Source organism: Drosophila gunungcola (assembly GCF_025200985.1).
Source record: "Drosophila gunungcola strain Sukarami chromosome 2R unlocalized genomic scaffold, Dgunungcola_SK_2 000004F, whole genome shotgun sequence".
NCBI classification, from domain to species: Eukaryota; Metazoa; Arthropoda; class Insecta; order Diptera; family Drosophilidae; genus Drosophila; species Drosophila gunungcola.
The window spans coordinates 4,912,665-4,935,518 of NW_026453167.1; the positions used below are offsets into that span (position 1 = coordinate 4,912,665).

The 22,854-nt window shown below is 39.3% G+C and overlaps 1 protein-coding gene across 1 annotated transcript; it reads right to left on the minus strand.

Annotated features, from left to right (window-relative positions):
- Nucleotides 1–2,817: 2,817 nt before the first annotated feature.
- LOC128253823 (tubulin beta-3 chain) lies at nucleotides 2,818–12,597 on the minus strand. Its single transcript, XM_052982508.1, has 4 exons — nucleotides 12,327–12,597; nucleotides 5,623–5,731; nucleotides 5,321–5,565; nucleotides 2,818–4,692 (listed from the first exon to the last, which is right to left on the minus strand). The coding sequence occupies exons 1-4, from the start codon at nucleotides 12,381–12,383 to the stop codon at nucleotides 3,739–3,741; spliced, it is 1,365 nt and encodes a 454-aa protein (XP_052838468.1). The 5' UTR covers nucleotides 12,384–12,597; the 3' UTR covers nucleotides 2,818–3,738.
- Between the last annotated feature and the right edge of the window lie 10,257 nt (nucleotides 12,598–22,854).

Here is a 22,854-nt window from a genome sequence, read left to right on the forward strand (position 1 = left end):
AAAATGCAGCGTAGATCGGCTCTAGCCGCCGTTGTCTAAGTCCAATCTAAACTAGTCGAGGCGTTTGCGGTGGCTTTTGCTTTTGCTTTTGCTTTTGGCTACCACAGAGTGCATTGACGTGTTGTTTGCATGTGCCCCCATACCCCCAGCCCCCAGCCACGCCCCCTTGCCACTTTGCGCCCCAGTCTTCAAGCGGGTTTCGTTTTTGGGCTTTCTGAAGAATCGGCAACTAGCTGAAAAAAACAAGATTTTTTGTTTAATTTTGTTGTTGTTGTTTTTTATATTTTGTTGTGTGTTTCTACTGTAGTTTCTCGGCGAGTGCAATGCACTTCCCCCAGCAAAGTCTCCAGCCTCAGCCTCAGCGTCAGCTTCAGCTTCAGATAGTCGGGGCTGCACAAGTCGAGATCGAAAAGCTGCAGATATAGCCAGCAGATCCAGCCGAGTGAGGAGTAGGTAGGTAGGTTGGTAGGTTGGTAGTATAAGTGTAAGTGTAAGTGTAAGTGTAAGTGCAAGTATAGGTAGGTTGTTGTCGTCTCGGGAAACTGGGTCAATCACTGCTGCCTCGCTTCATGTTTCGGATTTTCTTACCATTGCCTCCTTCTGCCGGACGACGACTACGAAGACGACGACGACGACGACGACTGGCTTTTTGGATGACGATGACGGCGCCAAATGAGTGTAAGTTGGCAACTATTTTATTGCTTTTTCATTTGCCTATTTCCAAGCGATGTTTTGCTGCACGCCGAAAAAATGTGTGAGTGGTCAATACGATTGGGATAAGATTGTCTATCTGACGTCTGAAAAATAAACTTTTTTTTTAAGTTTATAAAAAAGTGATCTATTGGGGCTACATAATCAAATTATTAAAAAGATTTGTATTTTTAATTCCTTTAATCTTACAATTAAACACAAAAACATCAAATATTTTATAGTCATATAAGTAAGATAAGATTCGTTTTACCTTATTTAAAATATTCTCTTTTCTTACAGTTAAAACAATAAGATATATCTATACATTTAGAAGTTGATACCATAAAATTGTGTGACTTAACATCTTTCAGTGATTGCTGCTGTTGAATTTGCAGCCACGGATTACAGATTGATGATGGTTTCTTCGGCATCTGACTTGGCCCACTTTTCGGAGGCGGGTTCTCAGCTCCAGAAGGGGAACTTCCGCTCAGCATAAACCTTCCTTTTGACCTGTTGGACTGACATAACTAACGGTTAAACGCACTTTAACCGCTCACTAATGTGGCAGTCGGAAGAACGAGTTATAATGTTTTTGCCGGCTCAAAAAAAGGTTCTCGACTCTCGGTTCTCGGTTCTCGTCGTCATTCAGAAAAGCCGGCCGGCTCATTCGATCAAAAACAAAAATAAAACTGGTTCTCTCTTGCATTTGACTCTTCTTTCCGTTTTTGTTTCGTATGTCTGGGGTTTTGTTCTTAGCCGACTTTGTTATTGGCTGGTTTTTTATGTAAAGCTTTGTTTCTGTCACGAGACCGCTAAAGTCGCTTAATGTCTTTTAATTCTAGTGAATTGTCGCATATGAGGGCCGAGACAGTCGGCTAATGGAAAGGTTTGTGCGACTCTGAGATCCGTTCGAGATTATAATGTTGGCTCTGTGCTTTTTTAACGCGTGTGGCAAGTAGATTTTTATGTGGAAAAAATTACAGTTAATTGGTTGGACTTTTCGAGAAAATTTAACAAACATATGAGTAAGGCAAACTACTTTTTCTATAATTATAAAAAATCTTTGTCTTAATGGTTTTTGTTAAATATGAAAACAAAGGAGCTATACCAGATTAACCAATGGAAAATAATGTCATTGTTGGGATTATTATATTAAGAAAGTAATCGATAAAGTGCTTTAAATTTTTTTAAACTTGATAATTTTTTTTTTACAAATATATTATTGTTCACTGCTATGTGGTGGTCTTCAGAGGTGCATTAAAAGGACTCAATAAATTAGTAAGTGCATTAGAGGTAAAAAAAGATTTTAATTTGGAAACGATCGTTGTTAAGTTATGATGTCCGCAATTTTAAAAATGTTGTTTCGAGAACGTGCTTTAAGTTTGCTATTTAGAACAATGCTAACTAATACAGAGAATTATAACATTATTTCGAATGAATGGTCAATAACCCTATAAGTTCCAGACATAAATACGTTGTATAGGGATGCTACTTTTTAAAATTTTTATTACTATATAGAAAGCTTACCATTCGATTGGAGAATCATTTTTATAACAGAGAGCGTTTCTAGTTTAAAAAGCTATTATAAACTATTAAACCTCTTTTTTAAGAAGCCCCCCGTTCTAGATTTGTATTAGCATTTTAAAAATTTAACAAACAATTCCTAACGGTTATGTTGCGATTTTTCAAACTGCTTAAACACGGCGTTGCCAGTCAGTCGGGCAGTTCCTTATATTACTTACTATATTATTTTGATAGATAGCGCTACTCAATTCTACACTAACTCTACATAGCTTACAAGTCTTACATCTTACTTTTGCGTCTTACACGTTATCTACATTCAAGTAAAATTTTACATTCAGCCTTTTTTTAGCCATCTGGCAACGACATGCGCAACTGCCACTTGTTTAAAAAAAAGTAATGGTAAATATTCATTGTTTAATGGATTCAGCTCTTAAAATAATTTAAACAAGAATTAAAATCATTTATGTTTTTATATCAATCAATCATGTTAAAACAATTTGCATACTTCAGTGTTATATTAAACAGAAGTTTTTAAATCCATTAGTCAAAAATAAAACTTAGTAACCCAAAGATAATGTTTTCCCATAAGTCAAAGTCAGTTGATAATTTTAAATAAATTCCATTTATTATGTGTCAAAAATGTTTGCCATTATTAGTCATTTATTTGGGTAGAAATGTATTGTTTATTCATATAAAACTACAAGAGAAAGTAATGCACACGAATACAAAGTGAATATATTGTGCCCTAAGATTATGTAAATACAATTGCGGATGCATTTTAGAAATTGCCTTTATTGGAGGATCTCATGAGAGTGGTCAATCGATTATCTTTGGATAAGCTCGTATCGTAAATAGCTCTAAATGTATGTATTGCCAAATTGTCTTATGTCGTGTTGGACATTGGACATTTCTCGAGAGCTCCGTATAAATTCGTTTTCCTTCGAAATACTAGATACTTGTGGTTCTCTATCTTGCTAACGTTGTTGCAATATAAATAATTGTATAAAAATGTAGTCGGTTAAAAGTAGGGGTTATGAAAAGTGCTGGTGAAAGATGGGAGCAGTGGGGTGAAAATGGCTGCGAGAAATGCGATAGACGTGCCTCCGTGTAAAGTGTATGGGCGTATAGCGTAGAGGACGGTGACAAAAGTGCCGAAAAATAGACAAATAGATGAAGATGAAGATGCGTGATGCTAGATGTGAGATGCGAGATGTGAGAAGTGAGATGATGAATGAGTGATGGGGAATAGAGGAGGAAGCATGAGCTTTTGGAACATTTCCGTTTGATGTTCTAACTACGCTGGACCTTCCTGTCTGTCTGTCTGTCTGTCTGTCTGTGTGTCTGCCTGTCTGTGTGTTCGAGTGTCCTGCCTGTGTGCGATTGTAGTGGTGTGTGTGTGTGTGTGTGTATGTCCGATGGGGTCAAAGGATGCCGCAGTGCTTGGCCGCCAGCTGGTGCCGCATGCCGCGCAGCAACCGGACATCCCCGCCCTCACGCACGCCCCCCATTCCTCTGGCCACACCATTAAATACAATCGCCCTCGACCTCCTCCTGATTGACATCCGGATCGAACTCGTCGTCGGCGGTGGCCTCCTGGTACTGCTGGTACTCGGACACCAGGTCGTTCATGTTGCTCTCCGCCTCCGTGAACTCCATCTCGTCCATGCCCTCGCCGGTGTACCAGTGCAGGAAGGCCTTGCGCCGGAACATGGCCGAGAACTGCTCGGAGATGCGCTTGAACAGCTCCTGGATGGCCGTGGTGTTGCCGATGAACGTCGAGGACATCTTCAGGCCCTTCGGCGGGATATCGCAGACGGCCGTCTTCACGTTGTTCGGGATCCACTCGACGAAGTACGAGCTGTTCTTGTTCTGCACCGCCAGCATCTGCTCGTCCACCTCCTTCATGGACATGCGTCCGCGGAAGACGGCGGCCACCGTGAGGTAGCGACCGTGGCGCGGATCACAGGCGGCCATCATGTTCTTCGCGTCGAACATCTGCTGGGTCAGCTCTGGAACGGTCAGGGCACGGTACTGCTGCGATCCCCGCGAGGTGAGCGGCGCAAAGCCGGGCATGAAGAAGTGCAGGCGCGGGAATGGAACCATGTTGACCGCCAGCTTGCGCAGATCGGCATTCAACTGGCCGGGGAATCGCAGGCAGGTGGTCACGCCCGACATGGTCAGCGAGACCAGGTGGTTCAGATCACCGTAGCTGGGATTCGACACCTTCAGGGTCCTGAAACAGATGTCGTACAGCGCCTCGTTGTCGATGCAGTACGTCTCGTCCGTGTTCTCCACCAGCTGGTGGATCGACAGCGTGGCATTGTAGGGCTCCACCACGGTGTCGGACACCTTGGGCGACGGCACCACCGAGTAGGTGTTCATTATGCGGTCCGGGTACTCCTCGCGAATCTTCGAGATCAGCAGCGTGCCCATTCCGGAGCCAGTTCCTCCGCCCAGCGAGTGCGTCAGTTGGAAGCCCTGCAAAATGTTGGGAATTGGATATTATTAGCGGAAGAATTATACAGTAACCGATAAGGATTTCAATAATCATTAAAAAAAATAATTAAAAAAAACATTTTCGTTTTTTTTGATATTATAATAATAATTTCAAATAAGTCATATATTAATTTGTGGATATGCAAAACTAAAACTTTTCGAATAGAGCTTACTTTCTCTAGAACAATTAATAATTTTAATTATTCCCAAAGTTTGTGTATATTGTGAATATAAAATTTACAATTTAATTATTTTGCTCAAAAAGTGTATCAATATTATTTATAAGAAAAACGATTTAAATACTTTTACTTACAATATAAGGCCAACGTTCAGAATATAGTTTACGTTTTAAAAACAAATGGTATTAATAAAAACCAATATAAAAGACCTAATATTTTGTAAATAAACAATTAATATTAAAGTATTTTAGTTTCAAATTTGCATATTTAATTATTATTTACAAAAAAGATGTTTTGACTTGAGTTTAAGTTTTTCATGAAGGTATAGAAATTAACTGTTTTTTTAATTTTTTTCCAAGCTTGCAATTATTATTATATGATGTATGCCGTATTTTTAAAATTATAGATATTTTTGAAGAAGATAAACCAACCTGCAGGCAGTCGCAGTTCTCGCACTCCTTGCGCACCACATCCAGCACATTGTCCACCAGTTCGGCGCCCTCGGTGTAGTGACCTTTGGCCCAGTTGTTGCCCGCCCCCGACTGGCCAAACACGAAGTTGTCCGGCCGGAAGAGCTGTCCGTAGGGGCCCGATCGCACCGACTCCATGGTGCCCGGCTCCAGATCGAGCAGAATGGCCCTGGGCACATATTTGCCACCCGACGAGCGCGTAACGGCTAGAATATAAGAATTAGTAAATCCCATTGGGAGTATGTGCTATGGCAGAGTCTTACCAGATGCCTCGTTGTAGTAGACACTAACGCGCTCCAGCTGCAGATCACTGTCGCCCACATAGATGCCATTGCTGTCAATGCCATGCTCCTCCGAAATAATCTCCCAGAACTGAAAACAGCAATATGGGAGTAGGTAAATATTAATATAAATATTTGAAATATATTTATTACTTAATATATTAAAGATTAATAGATCAATTCAAAGTATTTACTTTAGATTTACTTTCTGTAGCTTAATTTGGCTGTATAAAGCATTAATAATAAGGTCTTTTTGTATCCAAGTTGAAACTGATAACCATTTCGAGCACGTTTCATTTAATTTGTTTTAAAACTCGTTCAATTAGGAGTAATTAATAGACAGTTATTCAGCTTAATTCCATAAAGCCAATTAACAAATTTCTTGGAAGTTGAGGAATATATAATTCTGAATTATAAAACCTGAATTGTACAAGAGGGCAAATGCCAATTTTTAGTTGAACAACATAATAATAATTCCCCTATATATTATAGATAAGATAAGATAAGATAAGATAAGATAAGATAAGATAAAAGAATATGTATAATTTATGTCTTAAAGAAGCAAAAGTGTTATACAGAAAAGCTAACTTTTTGATTTGCATTAGTTTAATAATGTCATTCACTATAATTCTAAAAAATAAAGGGTAAAATTAAAAATTTATATATTAACTAACTCCTTAAAATCACAATGTTGATATCAACAAATGCTGCTTCTTAATGTTTAAACATATTCTTAGTATAAGCCAAACATGTTTATTTCCATTCCCTCCAAAATCAGAGATATGAAGCTGCAACCCGCATCTTGGCAAGCTCCCATATCTATAATACCATTCAAGAAGAGATCACTCATCCTTATCATCCATCCCGCAGATATCTTTATAGCCCTAGTCGAGCACTTGGCGATTGCAAACTCTAAAGTCGGCACAAAGCCTTACTATATATTTCCGGAGTCGTTCATCAAGTTGAATGATTGTGCCCACCCAGCCATGTCAGAGTTCATGTTGAGCCTTGACATATGGCCGCAGCCACAGAAGCCGCCAAAAAAAAAAATATAAAACAAAAATATATTAAAAACAAAAACTGGGAACAATTCTAACAATCTCTGTTCCTGCCTCCTCCGCCAATGCGACAATGTGACAATGTGACAAACAACAAGGCGCAGCCGCAGCCCATAAAGTTTGAGGTTTTTCGGTTTTTTGGGAATAATACACCAAGGCATACACATATGGAATATATATGGCCTATCCATATAGGGGGCCCTGCTTGGGGCATCAAAAGTGAGACAGATTGCCCCGAAAACAAAAAATAAGGGAAGAATAAATTTATGTTTAGTTTTTCGAACGTCAGTTTTGGACGCCGACGAACATGCCCTGATTTAGTGCTAAATTTAAAAGATGCGTCCGGGCCAGTCAGTAAAAAATAGTGGCCCTCTCACACTCACTGTATGGGACATGGGACATGGGACAAAATCTCCACTCCACGGCGCTCCTGGGGAGAAATGCGCTTAAAAATAGACCAGCCCGTGGGTTGGGATGGGTTGGCATAGCACTTATATGGTGGCTCCTGCTGACTCATCAGGCGAAAGTTTTTTTTTTGGGGGGGAGGGGGAAAGTGCAGGCCAACGACCCAACGGCGACAACATCATTAGACGCCCCATTCCAAAAATGAAAAAAAACCCATCGAAATGCGATAAATTGAGTATATCATGGATACACAAACCATCGCCATCCCATAGATTTATTGAGGAAATGCTCTGCAATTGTTGTGCTGCGTTTAACAAGAACCAAATTTGGGCGCCGTTAGTTGATCATTAGCCCGACTATTTTTGGGGGGGGGATCAGCATAGACTCTCCGTTGGACCGAAACGCAGCTGGCTTGGCAACAAGCCCCAAGATCTGACATTCGAAATTCGAAATTCGAAATTGGAAATTGGAAGTCCAAGAGACAGGGGAAATAATAAAAATGTTAGCGGATCCCCAGACACAGACACATTCCTGCGTTGTCTGAGTTCTTGTTTCCCTTTTGGCACTTTGGCACTTGAACTTGACGTGCGCGACTATAAACAAAAACGGTCCCCATCCCATTGGGGTTCCTTTTGAAGGGGGGAAAAACTGGAGTTCTTTGTTTATTTAAACGGGAGGGAGAGACGAAAACTACATCAACAGAAATGAATCTCAGGCCAGTGCAATCTCAGCAAGATCATCAAATTTAATTGGAGTGTGGCCGCCGCTGCAATTATCAAGCTAACCATAACTCTAACAGCCACAACCACAATGAAGCTCGGCTTAAAAGGCCGGACGGGCGAACAAACAAAATATGAAAACTGAATTAGCACACAAAGCTGTTGAAGTGAAAAGTCGTTTTTCATGTACCCCCCTTTCCTCACCCCTCCCCAACCCATCCAACACTTCCTCTCATTTCCACTTTTTCACTTCTGCTAGCACGACCATCGCTGATCGCTTTACTTTTACATTCGACTAATTTCTCACTTCGGATTTTTCATTTTTCAAGATAATGGTTTTGTCGGAAAATGGCTTTTTCGGTGAATGTCAGTTGCAGCGGATGATGATGGTCGAGGAGGGGGTTTTGGAAAAGCGGCACACAGTTAGATTGTAATTATAGATTAATGGCTTTTTGGCGAGATTTATTTCGGTGAAACATGATCGGCAGCAGGAATTCAATTTGGTGAAGAAAAATCGTGTCGAATTCGATTTACGGCCTTTAAATCTTTCAGAGAACATTTCTTCAATGCAATGCCCCCATTTTATAATCTCTTTCTTTACACTGATAACAATATGGAATGGTATATGTAAATAACTGACTATTGAATTTAATATTTTATATTCAATATTTAAATTACATATTTAATCAAAATATTAAATACAAGGCATAATAAATTGCAATAGATGCAAAATAGTTCCTATTTAATTCAATTGCATTTTATTTAAGGTAAATATGTTTTAAATCCAAATTAAATTTTCAGATATTAAAATCAATTCCGAAAATAGCCAAATGAAGATTACAAAATTTGTAATAAATAATATTTGCATTTACAAAGTTTTATTTTTAAGACACTATAAAATTATCTTTAGACCAGCTCAATCTTAAATATAAAATACTTTTCTTGGGATACCTACTTAAAGTTAAATAATTTAGTTAATAATTCAATTATAAATTGTTTTATTGAATTGAACATTTCATATTGGTAAGTTAAAAAAAAAATTATAAATTGTGATTCTTCATTAATTGTTTTCTAACTTATAAAGTCTGTACAACATAGATTTTCAAAAAAACACATTTTACAGACAAGTTGGGAATGATCGATTGATGTTCTGTTTTTTTTAACAATTTTATTATTGTTTTTCTAACCCAATAGAAATAAAAACGAATTTCGATTACTTTTCCCTGGGTTTTCCTCCAATAAACTCTTTTCCATTACCGGCAACATCTGTGCTAACAATTTCGTATGGTTTAACTGCTGCGCGTCTATTCTTTTTTCGTGTAATTAATTTGAAAAGCTCTGCTGCCTGGCAACTGGCCTGGTCTAAACCCCTCCCCCCCTTTGGAGACCTCCGTCCTCCCACCCCCCCGTGCCACGCCCCTGCCCCGGCATGCGATCATGGGGCGACTGGCAATCGAGACGCCCTCATTAAGTGTTGCATGTCTGGGAGCCGCCACGAAGTAGCCACGACCAAGATGCACTTCTTCAGCGGCCCAGCCCCTCGACTCTTTGAGTCTTGCGGAGTGGGAATCACTCGGGCATGAACTTGGAGCCAGTCTTTCTTTCCTTCTTTCTTTCTGCCATACGGGGATCGCTGGCTGTGCAGAGAAAGACAGAGAGTGGTATTTTCACAAGATACAAAACATTTGGCATCAAAAGGAAATTCTTTTAATTGAAAGGGGGGTTGGCCCCCAAGCCCCCAAGCCACCAAAGCCATCAAAGCCACCCAAGCCACCCACTTCACCCAATGGCGGGCATTTGTCTTTGCTCGCAGCTGCTGTGGAGTGTCAAAAAAATGCGATAAGCATTCCCGAGTTTATTGACTTCGGATCTCGGTTGGATGGCCTCTGCAATTCTATTTAATCTCGCTGGCCCAAGTACATTTAATATGCAATAATCGTCGTGGTGCGGGCTAAAAAGGGAAACAGAAACTCATATATATGTCCCGATATCCTGTAACTGTATACAGGACAGCTACGTTGAGTCACTTCCTTTTTTTTTCCTCCTGCACTTGTGCGGTTTTCGGATTGCCCATCTATATTCATGTGCGTGGACTTGCCCCATTCTTTTTTATTTAAATGTCCACTCAGCTGTTAGGTTTTTTCGGTTTTTTCTTTTTTTTTTGGGTCTCACATTACGAGGAGGTTGGCTGCTCAAATTACCAAGACACAAACTTCCCATCATATCTCATTCGTGTACGCAAACGACTGTTTTTCGCTTACTTACCGCCGAGTGCGATTGCTGCCCCATAAAACCATTACTATTGCCGAAATTCCGGGGAAGGCAAAAGCCAAGCGAGTTTGCTTTTAAATTGAAGCTGCTGACTAGTCAGTCGTCTCATTCTCATTCTCATTCGCATTTTTCTTCCCCAAATTGACTCATATCAAATGATTAAGATTTGCTGGCTTATCTTTTGTGTACTTTAGCTGGCGCACTATTTTATCGCAACTACGCGGCTCGGCATACTATATAGGTATATGACCCACTTTGCCGGGGGTGATGATTGGAAATGAATCGAATCTTTAGGCATTGACATTGATGCCACAGAAAAATGCACTCAGCGGGGACCCACTTGTCCAAAACTGGTATTGCCAAAAATCGAAAAGAGTCTGTGGCAAGTTAACTGGTTAACTGCCTGCCTCCTTTTTTTTTCTCGAAGAGCTGCACTTTTGATTTCGGGGCGTGCTTATTGAGTGGACTATCCCATATATATTTTTGCGATAATTAAGAATGCTCAACTGGAAATCAAAACTTAATTGCTCTGATTCGTTTGCATTTCTCAAGTTTCCGTTTCTCGTTCACTTTGATTGATTAACGCCAAGTAGTGATATCACTGTTGTACTCGCTGATCACTCTCTGTATACACTACATGTAATTCGAGTGACTTTTATAAGCCGAGATCGCAACAGCTGCGTTTTGATTACTATTTACTGTTCAATAATCATAGAAATAAATATTTTTGAGTACCTTTTACCAGTTGTTTCACAGGAATTTGTACTTCATTTCTGGCTTAAATGCATCTACGATCATATCGTTTTTAAAATAATAAATATTTATTTCTTCAGTTAAGGTTCATTTTTATTTCTAAATAATATTGTTAGTAAACCTAGTTTTATCGCCTTAAGCATTGTGTATATTTTTATTTTAAGCAAGGAAAGCCTCCTATAAATAGTTATACTTTTCGGTCTTACTTCCAACTTTCAATGAGTAATTACTCTTTAAAATGAAGTAAAGTTCATTTACCAAAATAAATTTATAATGACCATGTTGGCCATTATTCGTACGAATAACTACCTATTTTTATTGCAATTTTTTGTGGTTTCTTGAGAGAGTGCAGGAAGCTCAAGCAAAGCGAAAAGATTTCTCCAGCCAGATTGTTCGAGAGATTTCCCTTCCTGCCAATTTCAATGGCAATGGCAAAGTGCAAGGCAGCGCAGGGAGCTCGAAATTGCAGAAATCTTGAAGTTTTCTTGCTGATTTGCGCCTTTGCCATAATTCTGCCTGCCCGGCAAGTCCCCTACCAATTTCCCTCGGGAGGGTTTTTGCAATGAATCACTTTTCGTGATCTGCAGCCGGCCCAACCCGTTTTCTTTTTTTCTTATTTTGGATTTTTTATTTTCTCGTTTTTTATTTGTGCAAAACAGAATGAAAGGGCATTTTGAGTGCCAGACAAACCAAAGCCAAATATATTTCTGCGGCTGTCCACTTTTTATGCACTTTGCATTTTATTTTATCGCATTTTTGCAGTGAAGGAGACGTTTCCGACCCTATAAAGTATATATATTCTTGATCAGCATCACTAGGAGAGTCGATCTAGCCATGTCCGTCTGTCCGTCTGTCCGTCTGTCCGTCTGTCCGTCCGTTTATATGCAAACTAGTCTCTCAGTTTTAAAGCTATCTGCATGAAACTTTCCCAAAAGTTGTCTTTCTATTGCAGGTAGTATATAAGTCGGAACGAGCCGGATCGGACGACTATAGCATATAGCTCCCATAGGAACAATCGGAAAAATAAATGAAAAAAAATTATAACTTTGCTGTTTTTTAATTTTTTGTTTAGTTCTTCGACATATAGTAATGGTAAAATATTTCCGATTTACGGTTTAAATTTCATCAAAATCGGACGACTATAGCATATAGCTCCCATAGGAACAATCGGAAAAAATAAATGAAAAAAAATTATAACTTTGCTGTTTTTTAATTTTTGTTTAGTTCTTCGAGATATAGTAATGGTTTAATATTTCAGAATTGTTGTTAATTTTCTTTTGCTTTAATTGCTGAATGCGCTGAAAAAGGCGGCGACATCGAACCGCGCGACTGAGCCCGATCATTTTGGAAACTCATTGAAAAACGTTTTCGGTCAATGTGAATAAATTAAGTGGCCAGCCAAAAAAAAAATAAAATTAAGAAAAGCAAAATAAAGCAAAATAAAATAAAATAAATAAAATAAAATAGTAGTGAGACTTACCTTAGCGCCAATTTGGTTGCCGCACTGGCCGGCCTGCAGATGGACGATTTCTCTCATTTTTGGGACTCGAGATTTGTTAGGTCAAAAGGCAGCAAGGCAAACAGGCAGAAAGGCAGAAGCTGAGTCTGGAAATGGATCTCAATGTGATGGATCTGGAGGAGGATGCACCGCACAGTCCGAGTATCTTTTGCTGGATTTTCAGAACGAAGGCGCAACTTCACCGCGCAACGCACAAGACACAACTGATCGGCGGACCAAGACTCGAACTCGAGTAGTCGCAGTCCGTCGACGATGTTCTGGTGATTTTTGAGTCGACTTGCGACTTGAGTGCCTGCCTGCCAACGGCGGTGGCCGAAGCGAGAGGGAAGATCGCACTCACACAGAGGCACTGGCGCACCGACACGCACACAGATACGCACACACACACTCGCTCGCACAGTGGATCAAATGCGGAATTCTCCAGCAAAAAGCTCTTCACATGGCAGCTCCAATTTTAGCCCATCAAAAGGGCCAAAATGAAATTGATTTTACAAATTCTTTTATATGCAAGTTTATATGTTTTTATACCGACAGCAAATTTTGCTTTTAATTTGTAACCAACCAAAACACTATTAATTATTATGAGATTGCATTCAATGTCTTGCTGGATCAACTCTTCAGTCATTTTTTATTGTATTTCGAAAAACATTGGGTTTTACAGATTAAATAATATTTAAAAAAAATTAAATCACATCAAGCCTTTTAATTTTTATGAATTTTAGTTATCATTATATCATTGTATCGTTAATCATAGGTTAATCATCATATTAAATCATGTTTTTCAGAGGCTTATCACCAAGCTTAAATGACACATTTACTTTAACTTTGCAAAAATGTTATTTTTTTCTTAGGCAAGATACATATGTGCTATGTCTACGTAAAAAAAGTTAAATTTTGATATTTTGTATGTGTCATTGAAGCAAACTTATTTTTTTTTAAGTTAGTTAACGCTAACACCATTAATTTTATTTAATATGCATTTATAATAAATTAATAACAAGTTTATAAAAATATATTAATAATAAATTTATTAAGATTTGCAGTAGCAACTTGTAAATAATATTACCAAACTTTTAATGAAGTTCCATAAATTCCAAGTAGAAAAAACATATTCTAATTTTAGAGGTTCAACCGTATTATGATGTGGCTAAAAATATATGCAAAGTGGAGGGGATTGACTTGGGGTGGTCTCAAATCATTTTTGGTAATTGGAAAGTTCATTCCTCAATCGGCGGAAGTTAATAAAAAGTTTTGCGAATGGGGTTGAGTCACGAGTTACCTCATGGGGAGCCCAAGTCACTCTGGCAAGTGTAAATCGGTGCAGCCTTTCGGTTTCGTTATTAATTTCGATTTGGTTTATGCACTGCCAGTATGGAAACACGCATCTGCATCTGCATGGGCATTAAGCTGTTCGTCTGGCACCCCGCCGTCGTTTTCCTGTTCCTAAGTTCACACATTTTTACGCTGTCAACTGCAGCGACTTTCACGTTCTAATTTTATCCGGCAGAATGCACAGGTATGCAACTCCCCGACATCCCGACCTCCCGACTTTCCGACTTCTCCGTAACCGTTTCTATATATCTATATCTGTGCCTTCGAATCTCAGACTCTTACGAGTGTGTGCATCCGTTGGCTCGGTGTGTGCACTTCCACAAAAGTGTCACCGCAGTCATTAGAAATGTTTCGTCTTCTTACATGTGTTCTTGCCTTCGTTTTGGAACTCCTAATGCACTCGGGGCAAAGAAAAGCGAGTTGCAGGGCATGGGTATGGTATTTTTAGACAGACTCCGGCTACGCTGCTGATTTTTCCTACTCGCACAGTTCGGGGATTGGGATTGGGATTGGGATCTGGTGCGGCGTCAGTTTCCCCATTTCCTTGGAAATCAATCAATGCCCCGATGCAAAGACAATTTGTAGTCGTTTTACTTTCTAATTGCATTCAAGTTGAAAGAGCAAGAGCAATGGCAATGGCAAGAGCAAGCCTAAGTGGGGAGGAAAAAATGACTTCGATCTCGATTCCGATTCCGAATCCAAATCCGAATCCAAATCCGATTCCTACTCCTCAAGTGCCTCTGTCAGGCCTATTTTCATCTCTGGCAGTCAAACCGCAAAATTCACTTTAATTTCGATGGCAAAACAAGCATGGTGAAGCGAATCGTTTGCTTTGCTCCGGCTGCACTTATATCGCTCCACCAATCTCTTCCTCCATATCTTCTATTCCTCTGTTTTGCTAAATTTAAATGCACCACAAAATAATCTCGAATTTACGAGCTCGAATAGACAAAATGTTATACATTCATGCGCAACAAGAGAACTACAATCTAAGCGCTCAATGGCGACAATCGCTCACATCTCGAAAAGGATTGGGATTTGGCAAAAGACATCGGGGCAGACACAAAGTTGTCCAGGTCTTCGGTACAACGGACAATAAATGCGAATATTGTCTACATTTTTGGTTGGCCAAATGGATGTAGAACTCTGCGCACAGGGTTTTGAATAAGGAGTAGGAAATGAAAAAGGCATCGAAAACAGAAGTTGATCCAAACAATATGTATGAATCCTTACTAAATAGTATTTAACCACAAAAAGGATTTCTTTATTTTATTTGTTACACTTTCTTGCGTATTTCAACTTCTAAGTTTTTCATCTGATTTCCAGCAGAAATTTAGTTATTGATATTGGAAAGCAGGACTCTTTTTTGATGCATATGATTTCTATGAGCAAAAAATGACAAGACCTTTATGATAAGATTAAAATAAAAAAAATAAGAAAAAAAACAGAAGAAAATGCATGCCAATTATTCCTGATATATCCGTAAAAAATTGTTTTATTGCCTTACAAATTTAAAGCAATAGGGCATATTTAGCGCTGTACTTAATTTTATTCACTAGTGTGATGCAAGTTATCAAAAAGGTTGTGTTATAGAAATTTATAAACTCGAATTTTTCACTTCCGATTTAAGTATGCAAATAAAAGGTCAATAAAAACAATAAAGTTTTGCATTACTATTTTTAAAAAATTCAACATTTATGTTTTGACCCGTATAAAACATATTAGTCGAAGATTAATTAACTGACTGACTTTATTTCTACAAAATGTTCTTTTTGTAAGCCTTTAAGAAGATATACATTTTTGTACTGTATGAAATCAAGATTTCTGTTTTAGTGTAGTTATAAATAATATATTCGAAAAACATATAACTTTGCATGTAAACTTACCTGAAAGGTGTTTTTGGAGCTTTAGATATATGTAGGCTGTCAATTTAACCTTTAATGAGGTTCTTATAGGATTAATTTTTTATTTTTCTCAAAGAGCAGCGTAGACTAAGTTGCCTCCAAAGAAACTAATGCTCAAAAGTATGGGAATTACAGCATGGACACATGGCCATTGTAAAAGGACCCCAGCCTGCCGTCATCAAGGAATCAATCGGGCAGGACTACGCTTATGTCGGCACAGGAAGCTCACTCACACACACTGTTGTATTTTCACAAAGCCCACCAATACCAACGAAAAGCGGTGGCCTGCACTTTGCTATAAGTGTGTGGCTGTGTTTGGGTGTGTGTGCGTGTGGTCACCCCCCGAGCATTGGACCATGCCCATCGTCCTGCGTCCTGCGTCCTCCGTCCTTCGCCCCTGGACCCTCACAAAAAGTAACAAATGTTTTTTTAGGATTTGTGTTTTGGGAATTTTTGCACTTGTGTAAATGTAAGCTTTGCACACGCACAAAAAACACCCACTCGCACACACAAAGCCACACATTTAGGCAAAAATATATGTATATAATACAAATTTGTAGCCAGCATTTGTCTTTTTTCGTATTTGCGCATTACCATAGTTAAATTTATTCGCATATAACACATAAATATATATATTTTTGCGTGTGCAACAGTGTAAATGTTATTATCGTGTTTACATAGTCGCCCATACGCAGGCAATTAGGTTTGATTGATTTGCCCAGAACGACGAATATTTAAATTTCTTTCGCAGCTTTTCATCTCTTAATTGCAATTTATAATTGGCATTTTAATTTCTGTTACTGACAAATCTTTTTTGTTCTATACAATTTTTATATGAAATTAATTTCGGATAATTGCATTCTGGTTTCCATGTGTTTTTCTTTTTTTTTTCTTTTTTTTTTGGCGTTTTGTCGGCTGCTTTTTGTGTCCGTTGGCAGCATTTTAATTGAATTTGATTGATTTTTGCTGATATTGTTGATGGAAAAATAATATTGTTGTAAAATCATAACAATTTTGTTTGAGAGGGCTGTAAGTGGAACCCCGTGAGCTACAGTTTTATCTGTGGACACAAGCCCTGAAGCTGACGAGAATTGAACAAAGCATAAACACCTGTGCAAATGGTGTACTTTCAACCCTTTTTTTTTGTTTTTCTTTAAATTATTCTGCCGCGGGAAAGACATTTAAAGTTGTAGCATACTACAAGGGATTGTAATTGTAAAATATTCTTAAAATTATAACAAATAGTTAAAGAAACTTTAAAAAAATATGAAGGCAAAATAAAGAGTGGTCAAGTTGCAGTCTCCTTACCTGAGCTCTTTTAAACTAAAACTTAGTTGTTATAGTAATTTATACCTCACTTCCCTTCAATTGTTAAAAATTGTTAAATTGAAAACTTATTTTTAAGCTGAAAAAGTTAGCAAAAATATCAACAACAAAAAAAGTTTTCTGGTTTGTCACATTTCTCCTGGACCTTTTTGAAATGAAAACATAGTTCACCAATTTGAACCTCACTCACCCCTTCAATTAGCCACCGCCGCAAAGTTGCAACTTTTGCTAGAAATTTATGCAACTAATTTTTCTCATACTTTTTTATGCAAACCCACCGCTTGCCTTGCTAACATCTGCTGTTCCTGCTGGCCAATAGTTTTTGCTGCCAATTAGTTGTTTTAATTGCAAAAACGTTGCCAATTATGCAACACGAGGCGGGACAAGCAGCAACAAGCGTTGCACCGATGAAATGACAATTTAATTGTTATGCCCCGCCCCGCTCCTCTCGCCGAAGCAATCTAAAATGCCCATTGCTTCCCCGAAATCGCGCATACGCCATGTGGCCGCTGGCTTAAATTGCCCAAGGAAGACCTTGCACCTTTCCAGCGCCGACAGCCAATCTCGAGGATATGCCCTGCGTTTATGGACGAACAGCCGCAGCAATTTCAATAAATCTTGGCAATCCCCTAAAAATATTAGCATAATAAAAGGCGCGACAACAAAACAGAAGGGTCAAGTCAATATCGGGAGGGCTTCCAGCGCATTTGGCACATTTACACAGACAGACGGCAGGAGCCGAAGCAGAAGCAGCAGCAGCAGCAGCAGTGACAAATTTATGTCAGCAACAAGCTATCAAGCAACTGGGCTACAACCACCCACCTACAACCGCCCCCCAAAACGACCTTAATACGCATAATTTGGGAGGAGCACAAGTGGGAGGCCTTGTCATATAATGTGCTGCAGGCTTCGATCAGCAATAAAAATTCAAATTTTGCACAGAGCGCACAAAAATGTTCGATGTGAAGCGAGGCTGCTCTTAAATCAATACCCTGGGATTAAGACTAGTATGATTTATAAAAGACAGGTGTTATAGGTGTTTAATACATAAATATTAGTTATAAGGCTTAACCCTGTGATGGAGTATTTTATGGACCTAAAATTTGTTACTTTTATATTTGATATTTATTTGGTAAGCAATAAAAATAATTCGTTTAAATTTAAAGTGAATGATATTGCTCTGACTTAAGCACTAAAAAGGGGGCACTTGCTAAAGCAATAAATAGGCAATTAAGTAATAATTCTTAATAATATGATTATCATCTTTAAAACTCGAGGTGTAAGACTAACACTATTCTCTAGGGAATAAAATACTCCATCATGAAAATATGCATTCTATTTTTGCTTCTCAACTTTCTCGTTTTAGATAATGTGTGTGATTGCATGGATATGTAGATGTTTCCGCTTCTCGCCTACATATAAACATTATATTGCCCGGGTGGGGAAATCGGCGCTCAATGCGATTCAGCTCAGCTGAGTTGCCGCCTTCACATTTTCGCCAATTGGCCAACAAGTGTTGCCAAATTGCGTTGCGGTTGCTGGCCATAAATAACGGTACTTTTGTCATTTATACACATAAATTGCAGCAGACGCTGAAACGCGAAAAAACGAAAAAAAAAACCAACGAACGAACGAAAAGCTTTTCCCAGTAAGCCAGTGCAGGAGAACCACTGTTCTGGCCATGTCCTGCTTTGGTGTTGGACTAAAAAAAAAATGCGGAAATGGAAAACAAAGGCCTAGGCCTCCTGCCATTTGTCCAGCCAGGATGCCAGGATGCCAGGATGCCAGGCTAGCAGGCTATCAGGCTATCAGGATACCCCGCCAATGCCCCCCACTAACGACATTGGCGACACGACGCAGCTGGCGCTTGCCATTTGGCAATAATTGTTTAATATGCGGGCGCATAAAGGCGGTCGCCCCATAAAAAACAACAACAGCGGGATTGGGGCAGCGCCAGCTGCGAGCCTTCAAAGTGAAATGGCTAAAACCCCCCCTTCCCCTCGCCATCCCCTTTCCCCCAGAGAAAGCAGCTCACACACGTGTGTCCTGTATCCTGTGTCCTGTGTCCTGGTGTCCTGTGGTCCACTGCCACTGGTGCAGCTGTCACGTATTCCCTATCAACTTGATTCGACTCGAGGCAAACTTCCAGTTTGCAAACAAACAAGCCAATGGCAAGTTGAAATGAATAGCAGGAAAAGTTTTGAAAAAGCCACGGTAAAAGTAATTGCGTTACAAAATGCCAATGCGGATTGAGGCGCCCGAAAGTATGCAGCATATTGGCGCAACCGAGTGTAAGCCGACTGCAGTTAATTACAAAACTGTCAAGTCCAAAAGGTGCCACGAATCAACGGGGCCAACACACTCACACACACACACACACACACAAAGGCAAAGGAACAGGAACAGAAAGAAAATGTGGCCAAGAGAGTTGAAAATATGGCATAAACCAAATAGGCAGATCAGCCATATAAACAAACAAAAAAAAAGCGAATCAAACCAAACAAAAGGGTGGGCTTGCATTGTGTTTGAACTTCTGACGCCGCTCCTGCATGTGAAATATAATTTTGCCGTATTGTTGTATTAAATGATGTCAACAACAGCCGTCCAGCTGAGTTCGAGCTACGAGCTACGAGTCTCCAGCAGTCGAATGCCCGACCAAATCGAATTTAATTGCATTGCCGCCGCACGTTGGCTTTTAATTAATTTTTGCTGCCTTCTGCTGCTGCTGCTGCTGTTGCTGTTGCTGCTGCAGTTCAGTCAGCGCCCCAAAAAGACCAAAACCAAACAAACTAAGCGCTCGCACACACACTCCCGAACCCCCAAACTCCCGCACTCAACCTCGCACTCGCATGCCAACAACAAACACAAACACAAGCGACAGTCGAAGCTCGACAGGCCAACATCAAACGTCATGCACAGGTGCAATGTAATTAGCACGAACTGACAAAGCTCCAAGGACCCAAAGGACGGGCTGGGTGGCAGGCACAGGGGCGGTGGCAATAGCAGTTACAGTGCCAGTGGCAGTGGCAGTATGAAACATAAAAACAAAAGCAAGCAAAACCTTTAAGCCCAAATGCATACAAGCAAAAGCGGAGCGATCCGAACCGATTCTGGCAGCAGCCACAGCAAGTGGCAGAGCCAGGCCAAAAGGGATGCAGGGTCAGACCGAATATACAGGTGCTCTATGGACTTAAAAGAAGCAGTAAAAAGAAACTTACTTTATAGTAGAAATTAGAAAAGCTCCTTCCATTAACACCAAAACACTTATGAAGTAAATCAAATAAATCTCATTCAAACAAACACAAATCTCTTATAATTTTGCAACAGGTGTTATGATTACCAGAGGCAATATTACTTAACGATTTTTATTTTTCATCTCAAGTTATCAATTTTTCAAAAAATGTGCGTGAAATCTATATTCAGAGATGTATACATGATAATTTGGCTAAATGCAGTCTTAAATTGTTCAGAACTATGTTTTGGCCAGTAAAATTGTCTATGAAATATGGTAGTAATGTTTTTAAACTACATTGAATGCATTTTTATATGCTGAGATGTTTAACATATATTAAAAGTATTAAAAGTTATAATAATTGTACATTTTAAAAGTGAAGTGTTCAACATGAAAACAGACCATATTTTAAAATTCCAATCCGTCACCATAATTACAGAAAATTGTAACAATTGTAACTATAATAAAAAAAAACAGTAAAAACTTTGTATTATAAAATAAAAATAAAATTTTCAACAGCCATAATAAAATTCCTAAAAGAAACCAAAAAATCATCTATACCATAAGTAGTCCTAATCATATTTTGTAACTAGCTTTAAAACAACCATAGTCGAAGGTTAAGTGGCTAATACTATGTTATCCTACGATAGCTTAAGTTTTGCGAACTATATTATCATATATATAAACAATAAATAGAATACAACGATTTTAATGTTAGTTTAATTATAAACACTCGCCTAAAAGTAGATTATTAAAACAAGGCAGTCCTTAAATGGCCATGTCAAGGAAAAGAGAATCTCTGGAAACGCTAGTCAAAGCCAAGATTAAGTCGGGCAATCAATTTGGAATACCCCGTTTCGGCAAGGGTAAAACAGACGAAGGGCAACAACAGAAACAGCAGCGGTGCCCGTTTGGTCGTAGCTCCACTGGCAGCGTTTTAATAGCTTTGGAATTCCAATGGCAGCTGTGGCGCCGTCGCCGAGCCACCGGCCTTAGCCACCCAATGCCGCCCACAAAATACCAACCACCACCCACCAGCCACCGCCTTCCTGTCCACCCAAACGCTTTCTAAATGAGCCCAAAAGGAGCAGGACGCAGGACGCATTCAGGACGAAGCGGCGAACAATGGCAGCGCCCGACGTTCTTGTCGAACATTTCGAAAAATTATTGAGAAATTTTTAATTTTCCCACTTACGCAGGCCAGGCGCACGCGAAGTTACAATTACAACAAAAAAAGCAACAACAGGAGCAACAGCAGCAGCAGCAACAGCAACATCAGCAGCAACAGCAACATCAGTTGCCTGTTGGTGTCAGCTGCAATGGCAGTTTTTGTTGTTGCCTTTATTGTTATTAGCTATGCGAACGTATTCATGCACTTCTGCACCCACAACTGCCATTTTGTTTATGACATCGACGATGGCGCCGCGAAAAAGGAATGGGGCGGAGGAGGCGGAGGGGGCGTGGTTTTGGCAGCTGCTGCAGCTGCAACTTTATGTGCATTTTCGGCATACGCATTTTACTTTGTATATTGCCCATCACAGGATCCCTTTGGAAAGTTCGACATATATTCACAATAGAGTATTCGAATCTCAATGGCAATCGAAAAATGACTTTTCTGTAACTGTCCAAATTCTAAGCAGATCTAAAACTAAAATGGATTTAAAAATATATTCATATACCTATCGAAAAATTATCTTATTCTTTTACTTAAACATCGAAAAACTGAAATTTATTCTGGTAAATATAGGAATCTTAATAAGGTTTCTAGAAATCTACAACATGAAAATAATATTTACAGACAACCACATTTAGTTATTTTATTATTCGAATTTATTTATTCAATTAATATCCTCTTTCTAAGAATACTTGAAAAACTGTATTTTTTAAAAATAAATATTTACAAACCAGTTAAGGATTTATAAATCAAAAAGTGGTCTCAATCTTTTGTAAACTAAAACAGACATCTTTCATTTACATGCAGCAACGAACTTTAAGGACAGAAACGAATTTTTGGGACACCTAATCAAAATGCTGGGAGTCGAAAAAAGTTTTACCCTATATATTGCACAACAAAGAATTCCTTGATTACACAATTTTGAACAAGAAAATATTGAAACCTAAATTAGGATCCTGTAAATCTAAAAGTGGACTAGTAAACTACCTGCAGCAACTTTTAGCCATCGAAGAACCTTTGGCATCCAAGGAGCAACACCATCGTTATTTTGTGCTCCTGCAAAATGGCGCCCAGCTTTGTTTGCCATTTCTTCGTTTTTTATGATTGCCTGCCACAACTTTTTCACCATTGGCATCGATATTGGTGGCCGTCGTCGCTGTTGCAATGGCGTTGGCGATATAGCGATGTTGCGATGTTGCGCTGTTGCGGTTGCAAGACCTTGTTGTTTTTGGCATTGTTTTGTATGGATTTTGCACATCGTTTATCTTAGGCGACGGCCAACGAAGTCGCAGCTGCCGCTAGCGAGCGGAAATGGCGTTAATGTTGCAACACCAGCCACTGCAAAAGTAGCAGCGCAACGGCAAAGGCAACAGCAACAGCAACAGCAACGGCATCAGCAACTGCAGCAGCTGCCAATGAGCGAGAACTTAATCTTGGGGATTTAACACTTTCGATATATCTTGTGGCGGTAGCAGCATCTTCTGGCCGTAAAACGTATTGGCTCCCATTATCGGTTAAGCT

Excerpts from the sequence above, each read along its gene's own strand:
- LOC128253823 (XM_052982508.1), bottom strand. The coding sequence starts at position 12,383 with ATGAGAGAAATCGTCCATCTGCAGGCCGGCCAGTGCGGCAACCAAATT. Across the intron at positions 5,732-12,326 it reads GCAACCAAATTGGCGCTAAG|TTCTGGGAGATTATTTCGGA; the intron begins GTAAGTCTCACT and ends TGCTGTTTTCAG. Across the intron at positions 5,566-5,622 it reads CTACTACAACGAGGCATCTG|CCGTTACGCGCTCGTCGGGT; the intron begins GTAAGACTCTGC and ends CTTATATTCTAG.